The following is a 20,012-nucleotide window of genomic DNA, read 5'->3' on the forward strand; positions in this document are numbered from 1 at the left end:
GCCAGGGCGCGCCTTGCTCACCCAGCCTGTGTCGCCGGTGGCTCTCCCCGAGCTCCCTCCCAGCCAACCTGCCAGACGCCTCCGGAGCAGGCAGCTCCCGGGGTCCCCACTTGTCTCGGTGCCCTCAGCCACACCCCACCTGTTCCACCTTGGCCTCACCGCAGACTGACAAGCCCCAGGTGTCTCCCGCGGCGCCCTTTTAAAAGAACATTTATTCAAGACGGGACACCCCACCGGGGCCGCCCCTGACCCGCCCGGGAGATGGCTGGTGAGGGGCAGAAGCGGGTGAGCCGGAGAGGGAGGAGGCGGAGGAGCAACGTTCCCGGTGGCCTCCTGCCCGCCGCCCTGGTCTGGAGGCGCTGCCCGGAGGAAACAGCCTGGGCGCCAGGCCCCGGGCGCGGGTGGGTGCGGCTGGGTCAGGCCCGCGTGGCGGGAGGGTGAGGACCCACACAGCAGCGCGGGGCCCTGGAGAGTCCTCACCCCAAGGGGCTCCAGAGAGGAGGGGAGCGGCCTGTCGCTGACCCAGACCAGCCCGTCCGCGTCCTTTAGCTGAGCCTGTGACTGTTCGGGATTAGGAAGGGTTGTGGGAAACACTAAAGACAAGCAAAGTGGAGCCGCTCGTCCCTCCTCGTCAGCATGGACACCGCCGCTTCGCCCTTCCACATGCCCTGGTCCTGCTCCCCTGAGACCGGGTAGCTCCCCCACCCTGCTGCTCCCCAGCAGCGAAGCCGGCGGGAATAACAGCCGCTTTAGAGACCCGGGGAGACCAGGTCCCGACGCACGCCGGCCAGGGGAGACCGGACCACTTCTCTCTCTCGCCTCCTGTCCTGCCTTTTCCCCCCAACTTTTTGTCAGAGCGCGGAGAGGAGAGGACTCTGTCCCTGATCAGGCGCGGCGGGGCCGGGCCGTCCTCAGCGCAGCTCCGCCGCACCAGCAGCCCCAGACACGGCCCTCCCCTCAGCCGCTTGCCTCTGTGAGGACACGGTGCCCCCTCATTCTCCAGGATCGTGCCTGGAGCTTAAACTGAAGCTCAGGTCAGCAGGGCACAGAACCCGCCGTGTGATTTCTTTGCCACTTTAAGACTTGGAGTTCACACCTCTGCCCCTGGCCACCTTCACACACCTGCAGTCCCAGTTCTGACCCGCTGGGCTCACCGCTAAGGGCTGGCCGTGTGTGGTATTCCCCGCTGCTCGTCTTATTCCTGAAAAGCGCGAATCCTCTTTATGTATCCCATGGGTGGATGATGGACAGAAGGTGGGTGGGTGGGTGGATGGATGGGTGGGTGGACGGATGGTGGACGGCTGCTTGAATGGACCGAGAGGGAGGGAGGGAGGGGGGAGCAGACCAGTCTTTCTTTGTAGTGATTCCTGTGAATCACCCCCCGTCTATGACTCTCGTTTGGAAGAAGTGCAAAATGAATATGATCTAAGTGTGCAAAGCGTACACATTTATTAGGGGCTCGTGCAGTAACTTTGTTTTAACGTCTCTGGCAATACTAGCGACAAATTCATAAAAGCTTAATTTTTATACAAATAGTTTTATTACAAATTTGAATTTTCAAGAAATACACATTTAAAGAAATTACACAGAAGGCCTTAGTAGTCTTAAAAATGCTTTTGGAGACTTTGAGGGAAATGTCATTTCAGGCATCGCGGTCCGATTCTGCTGTCCCTGCCGAAGCCTGGACACAGCTCCAGGGAGACCCAGGACGCGCCCTGCGCAGGCGCGGAAAAGGCCTGGCCCCTGGAAGGAGAGAGCGGCTTCCCACGCCGCGCGGAATGAGGAATCCTAATCAAATGAAGGCCTTTCAAGGATGTTGCTTTTGAAGTCAAGTCATTCAGTTTGTGATTAGTGTTTAAAACCCTGAAGATATTTAATACAGAATAAAAACAGTCAACTCCAGGTCCATGATTCCTAGACTAGACACCACATCCATGCACCTGGGTCTGGTTTTGGCAGCACACAATGTTTGGTTTGGAGGTGAGCCATGGAAACGGAAGCCTCACATCGGTCGCCGGCGTCGGCCGACACGGGGACACGGCCGCCTTTGAAAGGAAGGACCTGTGGAAGCTTTATTTCAACAGTGGACATGAAACTAAAACTTGACCTAATTGCTGACACCTATATAAATTACTAAAATATATATATATTTAATTTCTGCCTACATTTGGACCATCTTTATCCCACGGTAAATTTGTGATTTCTGCAAAAGCAGCCGCATAGTACCACACACAGTACGAAGACCTCAATTTATATTGGGGAGTTGAACGGGAGGGCGGCTGGCCCTCTCCATTTGGAGGTTCAAACACCATTTTTTACATGACTGTTACCTGTACAGGGACCCAAATTGTGAAACAGCCAGACAGTGATATAAACAAACAATGCATTTGGGGTGGTACAAGAGTGGGAACGGCGGTCCACAGAACGGAAGGCCCCAAACTCCTCCTAGCACCCTTGGTTTCTGATGGAGTTCTCACGCTACACATCAGCGCACCGGATGTAGAATAGACTCAGATTTTTATTTCATCAAAAGTGCCATTTGCTACGCCACTATGGGAAGCTTATCTCTGTCTCTGTCCTTCAGCAAGAAGAGGCAACGAAGCAGGTGTGTTAGTTACGCAAATTCCTATAAGGCACTTTATGGGTTCATACTGGACAGTGAGGTACACAGGATATATTTCTAGGGTTTGTTGCTGTTAAAAAGAAGAAGAAGGGAAGAAGGAATAGCACCATGTTGTGACGAGCGCGGAGAGCCGGCTTCCTTATGTCCTTCTCATGCACACTTGACAGCGGCTGACATGGGTACGCAGCTCCCCAGCCTTCAAGGTGGACGGCGTGGGCTTCCTGCAACGCAAGAGACCCACCCAGGGGTCACTGGGGCTCAGGGAACAGCCGGATAGGGCCACCCCTAGCTAGACGGAGCCCACGCCACCGACTCAGTGGGCGCAGGCTGGGGTCCCCGCCTGCAGGCTGCCCCCTGTGCCTGGGGGCACAGGGAGGGAGGGCACCACCCGAGAGGCCTTCTGTGACTCCAGCGTCAGACGCTCCCCACAGCACCCAGCGCTCAACCTCCTTCTCACAACTCCATGACAGCCCCGGGGAAGGTCGTAAGCCTCGCCACACACTTCAAGCACGCGGTGCGCGTGCACGTGCTGAGTGATGCTATGACAGGAAATCTGGAATAACTAACTAGGCCTCAGAAGCGCTGGGACAACTTCTGGAGGATTTATATGCTGGAGGTCTGAGGGGCCAAGAGAGACTAGATGGGCCTCCTCAGTGGTGCAGGTGGTTGAGCGCAGCCCTGTGAAGCTGTCCACAGCCTCTGCAGCGCGGGTTCCATCCCGGCTGGCCAGGGAGATCCCCACATGGTGCAGCAGACCGTTCCTGTCTCGCCCACTGCTCCCCTCAGCAGTGCATTTCAGTAGATCTGCCTGTTCTGCTCCCCGCTCTGTCTCTGGTGAGTCCTCTCACCCTCCCACACCTCTGGTCTGCACCCCAACTCTTGTATAAATAAATAAATCTTATTAAAAAAAGAGAGAGAGAGAAAGAGACGAGACACTACCTCCCTGAAATGCATCCCTGGCCCTAAAATGCTGCCTTGTTTTGACTGCTGGGAAGGGGAGTCTCACCCAAAGTCAGTGCTGACTAAATTCTATTAAAATTGAAGGGGCCACATCCTAAGAACCCTGTCCCAAAACTGCAGCCGCTTCCTCTAGCCTCTTGCGACAACCCTACTTCTGCCGAAGTAACTGGTTAAGCTACTGGGATGCGACCAGGTTGGCGAAGAAGGCATTTCAGTTCACCTTCCTGGCTGTGCCTCCAAAAAAGACCATTAAAAAAAAACCCTATTAATCCTGGAGCGGGAGCCCCCGGGGCAGCACGTGAGGTGCAGTGCAGCGCCGGTGACTTGCTCTCTGCAGAGTGGAGCCGGGTCCCCAGCTCCCGGGAGCCTCCTGCGGCCCAAGGGGCACGGGGCGTGCTGGGGCTTAGGGAACCGGAGCAGCAGGCACATCGCTTCCCTTTAGTGCCTTAAGTTAAAGATGCTCAGAAGCCCACAAAACTCTGTCCGAAGAGGTCAGGCAGAAAGGCTCACCCGGGAGTGCGCAGGCGCGGGGGCTAGAGACGCCTCCCAGTGCCCGGCCGGAGCCTCAGCAGGCCGGGCGGGAGCGCGTTGCAGATGGAATTGTGGGAGGAAAGGAAAGGCACAGCAGGCGCCCCCTCGACTCCCTCCTTCCCGCTGCCTGCAGGGCAGTCCTGGCCCAGTTTGTGACGTGACGCCGCCCACCCCTCGCGCCCGCCAGGAGGGTGAGCGCCGCGTGCTCTGCATGCAGGTTTTAATGGCTTCCGTGGCATTTCGGTGGCTTCGCCTAGGAAAGGGAGAGTGACCCCATCCTGCCCTGCTCCCCGGCGCGTGAAGAACGGGCTGTCACTACCAGCCGCCGGCCTCAGCCCGCACCATCCACTGCACAGAGTGGCTGCGCACCAGAGCCGTGGGGAGGCCTCCCTGGGGCCTGCTTCTGGCCGCCTCAGCCACGGGCAGGAGGCCCACGGAGGGCGGGGCCGGGCCCCCGGGGTGGACACTTACTTGAACATCTCGTTCCTCTCGATGGTGGCGAGCCAGAAGCTGTAAGCGTTGGCGTAGTAGTTGCACGTGCCCCGGCCGTGGCACTCGATGAAGGGCGCGCTTCTGAACTCCTCCAAGCAGGACCCTGGGGACGCGAGCGCTTGTCCAGAGCCTTCAGCACCGGCGCTGGTGTGCTGTGGAGTGAAGGGAGCAGGAGTCAGAGGCCCCCTGGGAGGGGCCGGCTGTTCCTGCCTCCTGCTGTGGCCAGGGAAGGGCCCGCCAGCTGCCCTGCCCCAGCCCCATGGATGAGGCTGGACCAAGGCTGAACCCAGACTTTCTACGCAACACGGAACAGGACTGTCCAGTCCGGGGTGCCCTGGGTGCTCTGGGTCATTTTATCAGGTAATAATGGCCCTCCAAGTACACCCTGCCCTCCGCTCCAGGGGGAGACTCTGGCTTCTCCAGCGGGTCCCAGCTACCTGGTCCCAGAACTCCGGCCTAGGGGCTTTTGGCCAGCACTGCAACCACTGAGGCCCCAGTGGAGCCACCCAGGCCCCGGGCAGCATGGACAGGTCAGCAGGGCGGTGGGGGGGGGGGCGGTCAGGGGCTGGGCCATGTGATCCAGACAACGAGGGAGTGCGAGTCCCAAGACTCACCATCACGAAGGAATAGCCGATCCACAGTGAGGACCACCCGTTGGGGCACGGCGGGATCTGGATGGTCTGGCTGTGCACGGCCATCACCATGGCTGGGGCCTCGCACACCACACACCTGGGGCAGAGGACACTCAGCGTGCTGCCCACCCCCACCCCCGGCCTCCCCCGTCTGGCCGCCATCTCTCCACTCAGTCTCAGATTCCGCTCTATGTTCAGCGGACACTGCCCACCGGTGGACGCAGGCTTAGAGGCCCCTCGCTGGTTTTATAAGTCACATCAATGTTAAAATATTAAATTCAAAACCCGACACTTGCTATTTAACTACCCAGGAGAGTTTGTTTCCTTTGGGAGAAAATCGGAAGGCTGAGTTGTAACATGGAGGGGCTGGGGTGACAGGTGACTGCTCTGAACGCAGCTTTGCAGCTGGCCTCTTACCCCCCACCCCATCTGCGGGACATGGGGAAGGTGCTGGCCCAGGCGCCCTGGGCCTAGGGGTCAGGCCTGCAGGGGCAGCGCTGGCCGGCGGGGCGGGGTCAGGGGCCCAGAGACACCAGCTGCCGGAGCTGTGGCCTCTGGCCCCCGCATGCATGGGGAGCGTGGCTGCGGTTCCTGGTGGAGAACCAGGGCCCACGCTCAGCTCAGCCAAGGGTTCGCAGCCAATGTGGTGACACGTGGCTGCTGGCCAGGGCCTCCTGTGCGCGGGAAGCCCAGCCTGCCTAGGAACTGCTGGGCCAGCTCTGGGGGCGAGAGCGGAGAACCTGCCAGCTTCGCCCCTTCAGAGGAAAACAAGGGGCGGGAGTCAGCTCAGCCTCCCCCACCCCGGGTGGCTGGGGAGGACTCGCCTTTTAAAATAACACGCGTGGTTGATTTCTATCCCAGAACTCATATTAAAATTAGGGCCTCCCCTGGTGGCGCAGGCGGTTGAGCACCGCGCTGTGAAGCTGCCCGCAGCCTCTGCAGCGCCGGTTGGATCCTTGCCGGCTGGCGAGAATCCCACATGGCACGGCAGACCTCTCCTGTCGCGCCCACTGCTCCCCTCAGCAGTGTATTTCGTCAGTCTGACTATTCTGCTCCCCACTCTGTGTCTGGTGAATCCTCTTACCCTCCCACGCATCTAGCCTGTACCCCGGTTCTTGTATAAATAAATAAATAAATCTTAAAAAAATAAATAAAATAAAATAAAATTAATACCTGCATGGCAATGGATTAAATGTCGGGTGGGGGGGACAAACACACAAGAATCTCCCCCGCCCAGGCCGGGAGGCTGGGCCGCCAAGGACCTGCCGCGGCGCAGACCCACCTGCTGATGAAGGGCCTGATATTGTCGCCCGAGATGGGCGCCATGGACATGGGCATGGGCTCAGGCGTGGACAGCCAGTAGGAGTAGTCGTTCCGGGAGGCGAAGTTGCAGACGTTGTTGATGTTGCAGAAGAGGAAGGGCATGGTGCTGAACTTGCGCAGACAGCTGCCGGCCGTGCCTGCAAGCACAGGGCGCCCGTCACCCCGCGCTTCGCTCCGTGCACAGCGGGCGGGAAAGACAGCCCCCAGCGCACCCCAGGAGGGAGAGAGAAATGTTCTCTAAGAAGAGCAGAGAGAAGGGGTAAAGCAGATGGACCGCACGCCGCAGGGGGGCAAGGCCGTGGCCCTGAGGGCGGAGCAGTGGGCGCGACACAGAACTGCACGGGCCGGATCTGCTCCAAGGGAACAGGGCGGGTTGTCGGCAGAGGAAGCCTCTTCCTGGACTGGATTCCAGAAGGAACTCAACAGCTGGCTCGTGACCAGTACACAGTCTCTCACTGACAATCTTTAATCATCGTTTTGCTGAAAATCGAAATCTCTACAGCTGCTGGCTCCCAGCCTCAGGCCGCGCTGGAGGGACATGACACGGAAGCGTGAGTTGGTGGCGGACACGTGGAGGGTGACAGGTGACGTGGAGGGTGACAGGTGACCAGCAGCTCCTGCCAACCTGACTGAGAGGCACAGAGCTAGCGCGCCCAGAGGAACACCGGGAGGTGTGAGACGGACAGTTTTAAAGAAAATGTTAAATGTGCACCCCCGAAATCTTGACCCTACTTGATCCCCTGAAGGTCAGTGTTGTGAATTTAAATTTTTTCAATCTGCCACCAAAAGCAAAATAAACAAATGGGATTGCACCCCCTGGCCAAGCGCCTGCAGGCAGAGGACGCAGGGCACAAAATGGAGAGAGGGAAGAAATTCACAAACCGTCTGCCTGACGAGGGGCTGATCCCCAAAATCCACAGAGACCGCCTGCGACTCGGTAGCAAAAACCAAAGCAACCCAAGAAACCCAGTCAAAAGCTGGGAAGACGCGTCCTTCCCAAGACATACAGTGGCCGCCGGGCACAGGAGAAGGTGCTCCCGTCACGCCCCAAGCACGGTGAGGTGCCAGCTCAGCCCGTGGCACTGGGGGGGCCACATCCAAAAGACACGAGCTGCAAAGGGCTGGTGAGGAAGCGGAGGAAGAAGACTTGGGGATTATTGTGGGGGGCATGTAAATTGGTGCAGTCAACATGGAAACAGGATAGGGGTCCTCACGAAAACGCAAAGATAAAGCTGCCGTATGGTCCAGCACCCCCACTGCTGGGTGCTTGTTGGGAGAAAATGGAAACACTGACTTGAAAATTGACTCCACACCCCCGTGTTCCCTGCAGCGGCATTTGCAGCGACCCAGACATGAGACTCCTGAGTCCACCAGCGGGGGAGAGACGAGCCTGAGGGGAGCGTCACCTACGGGGGACCATGACTCAACCGTAATAAAGAACGAAATTTTGCCACTTGCCACGGCACAGATGTGGACGGGCGCCGCAGCCACTACGTGAGCCAAGTCAAGGACAAGCACGTGTGTTTCACTTGTGTGGAGTCTGAACAAGAGAACGTGCATGGGCACAGAGCAGGTGGCGGTGACCCGAGGTGGAGCTGGGCGAGGCGGGACGTGGACACGGGCACAGGCTTCCGGTCGGAGAACAAGGGAGTGTGTCAGTAAGTCCACATCACCCATTGGGAAGTTGCTAGGCAGGAGACCTTCCTTGTAGAATGATCTGTCCCCAGAACAGCCCCTGCACGTCCTCGGCTCCCATGAGTGTCACAGCGCCGGGAGCAGAGGCGCCTTTGGTGAGGACAGACAGGACCGGGAGGCGCCAGGTCCCGGGCAGAGGCCAGTCTATGCCAGGAGCGCGCGTCCGCAGAGGCTCACCCAAGTCCTGGCCGTGCGCCCGCTCGTTGCCTTGCACGTAGAGCAGGGAGTAGCCGTGGTAGAGGACCTTGGTCCCGGGGGGACACTGCGGGTCATCTGTGGTCTGGCTGTGTCTGGTCACCAGGAAGCCATGATCCACCGAAGGGGTGCCAGGGGGGCCCATGGACCCCGGCAGCCCTTCAGGGCCGGGGGGGCCTGGCAGCCCTCGAGGCCCTGGAAGACAGAGGTTTCCGGTCACCGCAGGCCCCCCTAAAACCCAGAGCAAAGCACCATCCTCCCGGGGTGTCACCGCCTTCGAGCAATGGCCTCTGGGGGACCTGGGCTTTGCCAGCCTCTGCCTCTCCTGGCACAGAATTCCCAGCCCCTAGGTCTCCCGGGCGCCCCACGCCCTCGAAGAAACAGACACCTTTGGAAACCACTAAGGGACATTCCCTATCCCTTCAGCAGGCGGTGCCTGGGCCTGCAGCTGCAAACCCCACGGAGGTGGAGGGGCGGGCAGAGGGCTGGGAGGGAGCAGCGCAGGGGCGGGCTGGGGGCGGGGAGACGCAGCAAACCCACCAGGAGGTCCAAAAGGTCCCGTCTCTCCCTTCTGGCCAGGGGCGCCGTCGAACCCAGGAATACCTGGCGGTCCAGGTACGCCCACAGACCCCGTCACACCTAAAGGGAAAACAGAATTGGTGCTCCGGGCTGGACACCAGGAGGGGCCCGACTCGCCGCCCACCAGGAGCTCCCCGGCCACTGTCAAGCACTGACTCCCCCGCTTCTGGACGGTCTCCTGGCCAGCCCAGTCTCCCGGCGGGCAAGCGGCCTGGCTCTCTGGCCGAGTGTCCTGCACTCTGTCCTGCTGACCTGGGCCTTCTCAGAACAGGTGCCCAGTTGGCCGCGAGGGAAAAGCAGTCTCCCCAGTACGTGTCCGTCCCCCAGGGAGGCCGACTTCACACATTCAGGAGCGAGGAGCCCCCAGGCCCGCCCTCGCCACCCCTCCCAAGTGTGCGAATTCTTACCTTGCTGTCCTTTGGGGCCGGGCGGCCCCTGAAGCCCTTTGAGACCGGCAGGACCCTCGGGACCGGGGATCCCGGGCTCCCCTTTGATGACGTCGTAGGGCCCTGGGGGTCCCGGGGGGCCTGGAAGACCTGAGGGGAGCAAGGAGTCCAGGTCATCATCGGGCCAGTACCCAGAGGCCATGGCGCGTGCTGGTGAGGGTGGCGCAGACCAGCCCAGGGCAGCAGCGCTGACCAGCCAGCTGGGGACGCCCCGCCCGCTCCGCCGCGCTCCCAGGCCTCTGCCCGCCAGGCAGCCAAGCTCCCGCCTTCTGGGGATCCAAGGGCCACGGTGGCCAGTCGGGCACGTACCTTTGCTTCCGGGGAAGCCCTGATCTCCTTGGTCTCCTTTGATTCCCTGAAGGCCGGGGAGACCCTTCTGACCTGGGGGAGGCGGGACAGTCTTTGCAGAGTTCCGCCGGCCCCAGGAGCGTGCACAGCCCAGGCACGCACACCACACACAGACGGGGGCGCGCACACGTGTGTGCCTGCCCTGTACCTGCCCCCCACACTCGCCATCGCACACCCCCCTCGCACCCACTTCTGCTGTGGAAGCAGAGCACGGCTTCCGCTCGGCTGTGCAAAACATTTGTGGCGCTCGTCTTTCTAAAACCCAGAAGCCACGTCTTGCAGACGCGCCAGCCGGCCCAGTGGCAGCTGGGGCGCCACGGCCTGGCTCACAGGGGCGCGGCGTGGAGCCCCAGGCGCGCCGAGCTGTCTGGACGCCCGCGCTCACACACCCCCGACTCTGCGGTAAGGGCCCGGGCTGGGGGCTGCTGGGCCCCGCGCATGTCCGCTTAGCACGTCAATAACCTGACAGAGGCCACACCCCCAAGCCGCAAATGACCACAGGCCCTTAGAGGAAGGCCAGGAGGTCCCTGCACGGCCGCCCCGCGCTGAGGGCTGGGTCTGGTCCAGAACAGGCGACCTTAATTTCAAGGGAAGGGCCCGCCCTGCCAGGGGTGCCGGGGGAGGGAAGTCGCGTCTCCGCCACTGCCTTACCTTGAAATCCTGGAACACCGGGAGGGCCCATGTCGCCCTTGGAGCCTGTGATTCCTGGGGAGCCGCCGATCCCCTAGACGCAAGGAGACAGGCAGTCGGGACCGCTCAGACACGGACAGGGGAGGTTCTGCGGCGGGGAGGGGCGCTGGGTGGGGCTGCTCTCCCTGTCCCCCCGCTGCTCTCCCAGCCGCCGGGCAGCCAGGGCCTGCTCACTGCGCCCCCCACCCCCCAAGCCCCGACACGCAGTGCTCCCTGGAGCGGCCACGTGTGCGGAAAGCTGGGAAGCGCTAGGAGGGCCGTTTTCTGTCACGGCGCAGCGACAGCCACGTATTCTAAAGCAGCGCCTCGTCCCATTGCTCCGCCAGCCGCGCCCTTCTCCCCGGCCGGTCCCGACGCAGGAGCTGCGCCTCTCACCGGGCCTGCCGGCCGCCCTCCCCTCGTTGGCGCGCGGCCAAGCATGCCAGCTCAGCGGCGGGACCCGTGCGGGGACGGCGGGCACGCCCCAGGCACGCGCCGGCCGCAGGGACAGTGGCCGGGCGGTGGTGGGGGGGGAGGCCGTCCCCCAACAAGCTGCCACAGGCCGTGTCCGGCCTCGCGCCACGTCCAGCGGCCTCGCTGTCCCCCGCCCTGAGGGCTGCCGGCTGCGGAGCCAACACGGGCGGTGACTGTGCACGAGGAGGGGTGGGGGCTGGAGAGGGCCTGAGTGTGATCGGGTGTGCACACACACGGTTATCCTGCGACCCTTTCGCACACGACGACCAGTGCGCCACTCACAGGCATGCCCTGGAATCCGGGGTCTCCCTTGGGTCCTGGGGCGCCGGGGGTCCCCGGCCAGCCTGGGCTTCCTTTGTCACCTTTCAGCCCATCAAGCCCTGGGAGGCCAGGGGGCCCCATAGGTCCCGGACGTCCTGCGGGGACACAGAATCACACTGGAGGTTACAGGGGCTCCCGCCCGTGTCTTGGCGCTGTGCTTGGCGCGGGCCCCTCCCGGCCCTGGCCCCGAGGCCTCGGCAGGTCCAGAGGCCAGTGCCCACCTCCAGGAAGGGACGCGCCGGACAGCAGCCTCAGGCCTGGCCGGGGGTGGCAGAGCAGGGCGGGGCGGCCTGCCCACCAGGACCCGCCTGCAGTCTCTCCAGGGAGGCCCCTCCCGGCCTCCCCCAACGGCTTGCCATGGCCGCCGAGCCCCTCGAGAGGACACAGGCAGAGCCATGACCCAGTGGAGGTCACCACCCAGTGGAGGCCAGGCCCGGGGCCGTCTGGGGAGCTGCCTCACCTGGCTGGCCCGGCTGGCCCTGGGGGCCCCGGTCGCCTTTGGGCCCTTCCACCGGGTGGCCCGGGGTTCCAGGCATCCCAGGCTGTCCTTGTGGCCCCGGGGGGCCTGTGAATCCTTGCTCTCCTTTGGGTCCAGGGATCCCGGGGCTCCCGGCCAATCCCGGGAAACCCACTTCGCCCTTTGAGCCTAGGAACAAAGCCAGCGTGAGTGGCGGAGACGCGCAGGGAGGAGGGGCCGGCCCAGCAGGGACAGGCGGGGGTGCGCCGAGGACACTCAGCGGCCCAGGAGGACCCCGCACGGGTGCCCCTCACTGCTCCTGGCTGAACAGCCCGCCGGTGCGTGCGCCCCAGCCACAGAGCCCTCTGCCGCCGTGTGGGGGGGGTGCTCTGGCCAGGCCGGGATGGCCTGGGGGCAGCGAACGCACCGCAGATGAGGGCCTGTCCACCGCAGGGGGTGGTCAGCAGCCGTGCGGCCATGCCCAGTCGCCACGGCAGGACCAGGAGGGGACAGGCCACTGCACTGCCCAGAGGCGGTCAGACCACAGGGGACCAGCCGCAGGCCCCGCAGACATCAGAGGGTGGACTCTGTGGTGCCAGCACACAGTCAGGGGTTGCTTGGAGCCGGGCTGGGGCACGAGGGGGATGACAAGTCCCCCCAAGAACTTTTGGGGCAAAGACATGCTCGCTGCCTTGCAGGTGGCTGTAAACTCATAGTAAGACGACCCGACCGGTCTGCGCGGCTTTGTAACTTGATGCTGCAACAAAAACCTTCCCGCTGGCTTGAAAGTGCGCAGGAGAGCACCCTGCAGGCCGCCGCCCCCCACCCCCACGCTGCGAGACAGATGGTCTGGGGGCTGCAAGGCTGTCTGAGGAAACAAGAAGGGACCGGACAGGTCTGGAAGGGCCATTGGGCCGTGGCCAGGGGCTGGTCCCAGCCTCCTCACAGGCCGTGCAGGGCCCCGCGCAGGGCTGCGTGGGCAGTGCCAAGTGTGGGTTGGGTGGTCACAGACCCAGTGTCCGTCCCCAAACGAGCCGCACCCTCCTGACGGATCCCCCCGTTCCCGGCACCGAGAGCGCCGTGGTTGTGGGAAAGCAAGAAGAGGCTGAGCCAGCCTTACCTTTCTCTCCTTTGCTGCCAGGGAACCCGGGCAGTCCTCTTCCGGGGGGACCTAGGAGAGCAGGGCAGGACCAGTGTCACCCCCTGACCGGCGCCGGCAGGCGTGGAGCAAGGCTGCGTCCGCTCCGGCCGCCGGCACGGCTGTGGGACCCGCAGAAACTTCTCTGCGTCTTGGGGGCAAGAAGGGCCCCGCAGCCGGTCTGGGGCCCCGGCAGGTGCACTTCAGTTTTTCCTGAGGACCACAGCCCAGAACCGAGAGCAGAGCCGGCCGACAAGGAGCCCTCGCGTCCGCCGCCAGGACTGCCGAGCCGGCTCCCCTCAGAGCAGGGCCACCAGCGGCTGCTTCGGGAGGACATCGGGGCAGCAGCCAGCGAGGGGCCCCGGACACATGTGGAGGGCGCGAGGGGAGAGCAAACGGGGAGCAGGTGCGGCGGCATTTCTCGCGGCGCTTCACCGGGAAGGGCGCGCCCGTGATGTGAAGACAAGGGGCTGGCGTGGAGACGCACTGAGCCGAGACCCCCGGCCGCCTCTCCAGGAGCCTCCCTCCGTGTGCCCCACCGGTGCGCCTCACCGGACCCACCACCCGTGTCAAACTGTGCCTGTGTGCGCGCGCGCGTGGGTGTGGGCGTGTCTGCACGCGTGCGTGTGAACCTCTCTCCCCCAGAGGACTCCGGCGTGTGTCCGGCACAGCAGGGCTGACAGGACCGCGTCCGCCCAGGTGGGGCTGGACTTGGGGCCAGCGCCGTGGAGCAGGAACCCGGGCAACGGAGGGAGGGGCTTGGGGTTTCCGCGGGCGCCTGGCGCACACGCAGGGTGACGGACCCCTGCCCTGGGCGCTGTGCGGTGTCCCCGCGTCTCTGAGCCGCACGACAGCGGCATGGGCCCCGGCACCGGTGCCCCACACAGGCCGTGCACACCGGGGGACGCCCATGTGAGGCCTGCACGTACCTGGCTCGCCCTTCTCCCCCGCCGAGCCCGGGATGCCATCGCTGCCCGGTTCCCCCTTCTGACCGGCTGGGCCCACAGAGCCAGGCTGCCCAGGGAGACCTTGAAGAGAAAGGCCAGCACTCGGTCAACGCCGCTCCCCAGCCTGGCTGCCTCCCAGACCCTCCTCCAGGGAGCACACCTGCAGCCCGACCTCCCCAGGGACCCGCCAGTCTGCAGCAGGGACGCCCCACACCACCCCCACCCCCAGGGACCCCCACGAGAGCAGACGAGAGTGGACAGAACAGTCTACATCTAGGTCAGCGCAGAAACGTGGGCTCTATCCTAATGCGTGGCCAGACCCCAGAAGGGCCCACAAGCCCCCTGGACTCAGCTGGGTCCTGGGACGGGGAGGGGGGCAGGCAGGCCCCGGGGGGCTCTGCTCACACAGCGGGTCCCAGACCAGTCCGGGGAGGAAGCCCCGGAGCTCCAGCGCCTGCCCCTTGGCCTCTGCCCTGGGCCGCCTGGGTCTGAGGAGGGGCCTGTACCTGCTTCGCCCTTGACGCCAGGGATGCCGTCCAGCCCCGGGAGGCCTTTGTCGCCTTTCTCCCCGGGCAGCCCCGGGCTTCCTGAAGAGACAGCAGACACCACACGCCGTCAGCTGCGCTGCTCGTTGCGTGTCTGCACCCCAAGCCAGGGGGCTGGCCGCCTACCTGGATAGCCGACACTCCCGGGCAAGCCTTTGGGGCCGGGGGACCCCGGAATCCCTGGGATCCCGGCGCTGCCCTTCTCCCCCTTCTGTCCTGGGGTTCCGGGGAAGCCTGCCAGGCCTTGGTCTCCCTGTGAGTGAAAATCAGGCCGTGAGCTGTCCACCGGCTCCCGGCGCCCCCGGAGCAGGCGCCGTCTGGAGCTGTGCACACGGCGTGAGACCCCAGCTTCCCACCCGCTCCGAGCCCACCTCGGGCGTGGACGCCGGACGCCAGGGAACGGCGCGGAGCTGGGGCTCCCTGTCCCGCCCCCCTCTGGTTCTCGGAGCCAGTGCCCCCCCCACCAGGCCCCAGGAGCCCCCAGGGCGGGGGTTGGTCACTCTACGTCCAGCGAGATGCACTGGGCAGCGTGCAGCACCCCATGCGGACATGCGTCGGGGGTCCCCGCCGGGGCTCTCACCTTGTCGCCGGGCCGTCCGGGGATCCCAGTGCCGGGTATCCCCGCCTGCCCCTTCTCTCCTTTGGTGCCCTTCTCTCCGGGCAAGCCAGGGATGCCCTGCGGGCCGGGGATCCCAGGCACCCCCTTCTCTCCAGGGGTTCCTACGAACAGGCGACAGGAGGATGCGTGATGCGGGAGCTGCTCTTCCACACACGCACCTCCCAGCAGCCGAGACGGAGGCGCCGGCCTGTCTCTATGGGCCCTCGCTCGGCCAGGGGACCCGCTGCCGGTGGCGTCCCCAGCACCTGCCCGCTCCGCCGCCACCCAGCACCCGCGCCGGGCCCTTCCGCACCCACGCACCTGGCATGCCCATGCCGCCAATCGAGCCTTTCGGTCCAGGCAGCCCCGGCGCACCTGGGGTCCCGCCTATGCCCGGGTCACCTTTAGGTCCTGGGACGACAGACGCGCGCGGCGGTGAGTCCGGGAAGCACGGAGCCCGGCCCCAGCGCGAGCCCTGCCCGCGACGCTGACGCCCACGCGGTACCTGGCTGGCCAGGGTGCCCCGCCTGGCCGTCCTTCCCCGGCACGCCTGGGGTCCCCGGGTCGCCCCGGGATCCTTTATCTCCGGTGGGTCCAATTTGTCCTACGAATCAGAGAGCGAGCCCCGTGGCCACGTCGCCTTAGAACCAGGCAAACCCGAGGAAAAGCCGGGGGTCTGGCGTGGAGAACAGCTGCCCGCCCTGACCCCGCGTCAGCACCCCGTACCTTTCTCTCCCTGGTCCCCCTTCTGCCCCTTCATGCTGCCCATGTCCACTTTGTCCATGGACCCGGGTATGCCCGGGAGCCCGACGTCGCCTTTATCGCCTTTGAAGCCAGGGTCTCCCCTGGGCCCGGAGGAGCCGGGGAAGCCGAGGTCCCCTGCGGGGGGAGAGGTGCGGTGAGCCGGGCCTGCAGCCGGCGCCGCGCGGGGGAAGCCGTCCAGAAAGGGCTCGGCGGCGTGTCCCGTCACGCGGAAGCCCCGGGCCACGGCCAGGAAGTTTCCGAATTCACGAGACACACGAGGGGTTCCTCTGCCGCCGGCGGCTCCTACCTTTTTCGCCTGGCAATCCTGGGGTGCCTGCAGGTCCTGGCGAGCCAGGCTGCCCTGGGGTCCCCATGACGCCCATTTCGCCCTTGGGACCTGTGGCCAAACGGAAGGGCAGGGAAGCTGACACCAGTCCAGGCCGCGCCTCCCGCCCCCTCCCCACCCCCTGGCCACAGCCCACTGACCTGGGAAGCCGGGCAGCCCGGGCGTGCCCTGCTGTCCAGGAAGGCCCGGGAGCCCCGACTGCCCCGTGAGGCCGGGGAGCCCCTGAGTGCCCTTGTCTCCTTTGGGGCCGGGCATGTCCAGGCCCGGGAATCCAGGGAAGCCCTTCTCTCCTTTCACTCCGGGGGGACCTGGGGAGGGGACACCGTCAGTGGAGCGGAGGCCCCAGCGTGCACTGGGCCTGGGGTGCGTGAAGGGGGCAGAGAGGAGGTGACCTGCCCCCTGGGCCTCGGTGCAGCGTCTGGGAGTGTGACCGTCCCGCCCAGCCCCACCCGCCGGCCGTGGCTGGCCCAGGCTCTCTGCCCACGGGAACGGGGCCGAGCACCCTTGTCCCGGCACACGCCCCTCAGGACGTCCTGCCCCCACCTGCCACCAGTTCTGGAGTCGCCGGCCAGGAGGCTGTGCCCGGGGACTCCCTGCGAGGGACCCACAGTGGCCCCTGCGGCCGACAGTGAGCCCGGGGTCCGGCCACCCGAGGCAGACGGGGCTGAACAGGCGGCGGGGAGGCCCAGGCAGAGCTCGCCCCCACCGGGACGCCTGCTCTCCCCCCCCACACCAGGGCAGCAGGGAGGAGACTATCCGAGAAGGGCTCGTCACCTGAGGATCCTGGCGGCCCCTGCCCTCCAGGGGGGCCCATCGCTCCGGGGGGGCCTATTCCGGGGACTCCAGGAGCTCCTTTGGGACCTGGCGCTCCAGGAGGTCCGGGGTCACCTGGATGCGGAGGAGGAGGTGACTAAACACCATGGGGAGTGTATGTCCCCGACACCCCCGTGAGCAAGCAGAACAGAAGGCTGCCCGCTCCCCCAGTTCTCAGCATGCACTCAGCTAGGACAGGACCCCAGTCCCGGCCCCAGCCCCACTCCCAGTACCGGCCCCGGCCCCAGCCGCAGCCCCAGCGGCTCGTGGGGTAGTACCTCTGCTTCCCTGAAGGCCAGGGGGGCCGATAGCGCCGTGATCCCCAGGAATGCCTGGTCCCCCAATGCTTCCCTTCTCCCCGGGGGTGCCGGGGATGCCAGGAAGTCCGGGCAACCCTTTCAGCCCTGGCTGTCCGATGCCAGGCTCTCCCTGAAACCCAGGACAGGGAAGAGGGTCACCAGCAGGGCCGTGACCATCTCACACGCATGAAGGGCCCCGGCCAGAGGCCTGCGCACGAGGCCAGTGGGCGGCTGGGCCTGCTCCCTGCTCCCCACCCCGCTGCTCGCCCGAAGGTGGCTGATGCCACTGTTTCCCTTTTCCAAAGTCCGCCCCATCAGCTGACGGCTCCCCCAAGGGCGCAGCAGAAGCCCGGGGCTCCTGTCCTCCGTGCCTGTGCCCCCAGGAGCAGCTCCGTGGCCGACAGCGCAGGCGGGGCCGTGACAGCTGACGCCCGCTAAGGGGTGCGGGGCCCGCACCCACTAGAGCCCAGGCTGGAGGCTGCCTTCCCGAGGGCACTCACCTTCTGGCCCGGCACACCTGGGCTGCCAGGTAAGCCGTTGAATCCCTGGCGACCTGGACTGCCAGGAGGCCCCATCTCTCCAGGTAAGCCGTCCACACCTGTTGGGACAGCGGGGACAAGCCACTGTGGTCATGGGACTCCCACCTCCTGCTTTAGGGCCGCCAGCTGGGCCTGGCCTCAGGAGGACGCAGAGGCGGCCCCAGCCCGCCCCACCTAGTGGTCCCCCCTCACCTCCCACCTCTGTGCCCCCGACTCCCGTCAGCTCAGTGAGGACCGTGCTGGAGAGTCCCCGCGGGGCGCCCAGGCCCGAAGCCCAACCCCCTTGCCGGCCCGCGTCTGAGCAAGCCCCTGGAGGCTCCTGGTTCTCCAAGGCCACGCCACGCTGCAGGCCCTGGGGGCGTCAGACATGCCTGGTTCCCAGAGCGCAGGGGCTTCCTGACCCTGCCCGCTGCCCTCACAGCTCCAGGGTGCACGGGCAGGCGTGGGTGTGGACCCCGTGTGACAGGAGGTGTCTCCTCTGAGGAGGGTGAGCCCCTCCAGGGCCAGTGTCCAGGCCCCACAGTCCCCACTACTACCAGGGAGAACCTCTGCGGGGAGGCCCTGGTGCCCAGGACCTGCAGCCCGGCCCCCCGCCCGGCGCTAGCTTGTGGGCTGCTCCTTTCTCCATAGCACTGAGTGAGACCCAAGGATGGGCCCTTGGTGTTGACCCGCAGGGGTCGGGGCATGGCCGCAGCCCTGGCCCCGCTCCGTGGGTGTGTCCGGCAGGCTTACCTTTGGGGCCCGGGGGCCCGGGAAACCCAACGCCAGGCTGCCCAGCGGCGCCCTTCTCTCCCGGGAGGCCCGGCCGTCCTGGGGTCCCAGGAAAGCCGCGGTCACCTGTGGTGAACAGACCAAGGCCAGCGTGAGCTCACGTGGGAACATTCCACTGCACCTCCCGTGGACCGGACGCGGCCAGTACCTTGCGGTCCTTGGAAACCCGGGGAGCCTGGACGTCCTTCTGCTCCAGGGGGGCCAGGTAGGGGGACAGTTTGTCCTGCTTCACCCTTGGGACCTGCGCAAAAGAGCCGGGACCGCGTGAGAGCTGGCCAGCTCGCTACCTGGACGGCAGCCTCGTCCGCCCCCACCCCGGCCCCCAGAATCCTGGGGGGCCGCGGGGTCCTGATCAGCGCCTGGGTCTGTGAGACCAAGGGCCTCTGCAGAACCTGGGCACCGGTCAGCAGCACTGCCAGCTGTCCTCCTTCCAGAAGCTTCTCCCTCCCTCCTGCCAGGCTGCCTGTGGGCAACCCCAGCTGGGTCTGGGTGGCAGTTTCTGGCCAAGAAGGGAGTCTCTCCTCGTCACGGCCTGGCAGGCTCCCACCACCTGCACCGCTGGACGGCCGGGCTGGCCGGGCTCCCCTGTCCCTGAATGTGCCGTCACAGTCGCCATGTGGGATGTTGCTGGACGAAGAACAGCCACCCGGGGGCCCGGCTTGGAGCTAATTGACCAGGAGTCCCGCCGCCCACCCATGAGGATGGCCACTGCAGCCCAGGGGGCGCCACCGGAACAGCAGTGTCCGCCCTGACGGCGGCTCCTGACCTCCTCGTCCTGACGGGGGATGCAGGTCCCCACGGGGGCTCGTGAAGCCACGCGGGCCAGACGTGGGAGCCGGGCCCAGTGGAGCCTCCTCTCTGCAGCCCGGCCCCCTCGTGGCCAAGTCTCCCTCTGTCTCCACAGCTTCTGAGACCTTCCTCGGGGCGGACGCCCTCCCACCCTCGGGGCCGCCCGGCCTCTACTCTGCCATCCCGGGGCCCCCGGGGAGGTGCGAACGCCCAGCTCCATCCTGAGTCACAGCCGGCTCATGAGTTATGGGGGCCAGAGGCGCCCCAAGCCTGCCCCTCGTCACCCCCACGATGGCAGTGGGGGGTTGGGAGTGCTGGGGGCAGAGCCGGCGTCTCAATGACCACACGCTCGTCCCCCAGCACAGTGCTGGACACAAGCAGCAACAGGAAGGACGGCCCGCAGAGGCCGGGCCACGGACCCGGTGAGGACGCTGTTGCCAACGCCATGGGACTCGAGGGAGGCCCGGGCGCGGGCAGGGCTAGGGGGACACTGCTGGGGACAGAGACACAGAGGCCACAACAGACTGTCCCCTGCGGGAGCAGGAATGGAGGGACAGCAACGGCTCTGTGGGGGCCTCGCCGGAGGCCGACTCGCTGGCACGGACATGCTGGCTGCAAGGAAAACCACCGCTCCTGTGGCCAGGACGGACCCTGCCCGCCGCGGCCATGGGGAACAGGGCCCAGAGCCCACAGGAGGGCCTGTCCGGGGCTCCCCCCGCTGCTGAGCGGCGCTGTCGC

The 20,012-nt window shown here is 65.3% G+C and overlaps 1 protein-coding gene across 1 annotated transcript in view; it reads right to left on the reverse strand.

The window, feature by feature from the left end:
- Positions 1-2,762: 2,762 nt before the first annotated feature.
- The window catches only part of COL4A1 (collagen type IV alpha 1 chain), a gene marked incomplete at both ends in the record, with an annotated part of 85,686 nt that continues 68,436 nt past the window's right edge, over positions 2,763-20,012 (reverse strand). Inside the window, 26 exons of the mRNA XM_084235390.1 lie at positions 2,763-2,844; positions 4,586-4,758; positions 5,221-5,335; positions 6,521-6,698; positions 8,434-8,646; positions 8,992-9,090; positions 9,438-9,566; positions 9,786-9,857; positions 10,476-10,548; positions 11,250-11,383; positions 11,749-11,934; positions 12,866-12,916; positions 13,813-13,911; positions 14,337-14,417; positions 14,502-14,628; positions 14,956-15,095; positions 15,295-15,384; positions 15,479-15,577; positions 15,700-15,852; positions 16,025-16,114; positions 16,204-16,371; positions 16,838-16,951; positions 17,155-17,305; positions 17,676-17,773; positions 18,447-18,551; positions 18,634-18,726. Coding sequence (XP_084091516.1) covers positions 2,763-2,844; positions 4,586-4,758; positions 5,221-5,335; positions 6,521-6,698; positions 8,434-8,646; positions 8,992-9,090; positions 9,438-9,566; positions 9,786-9,857; positions 10,476-10,548; positions 11,250-11,383; positions 11,749-11,934; positions 12,866-12,916; positions 13,813-13,911; positions 14,337-14,417; positions 14,502-14,628; positions 14,956-15,095; positions 15,295-15,384; positions 15,479-15,577; positions 15,700-15,852; positions 16,025-16,114; positions 16,204-16,371; positions 16,838-16,951; positions 17,155-17,305; positions 17,676-17,773; positions 18,447-18,551; positions 18,634-18,726 — 3,113 coding nt within the window. The remainder of the gene's footprint in view (positions 2,845-4,585; positions 4,759-5,220; positions 5,336-6,520; positions 6,699-8,433; positions 8,647-8,991; positions 9,091-9,437; positions 9,567-9,785; positions 9,858-10,475; positions 10,549-11,249; positions 11,384-11,748; positions 11,935-12,865; positions 12,917-13,812; positions 13,912-14,336; positions 14,418-14,501; positions 14,629-14,955; positions 15,096-15,294; positions 15,385-15,478; positions 15,578-15,699; positions 15,853-16,024; positions 16,115-16,203; positions 16,372-16,837; positions 16,952-17,154; positions 17,306-17,675; positions 17,774-18,446; positions 18,552-18,633; positions 18,727-20,012) is intronic.

The sequence above is a fragment of the Talpa europaea genome (assembly GCF_964194135.1).
Source record: "Talpa europaea genome assembly, chromosome: 6".
Taxonomy (NCBI): domain Eukaryota; kingdom Metazoa; phylum Chordata; class Mammalia; order Eulipotyphla; family Talpidae; genus Talpa; species Talpa europaea.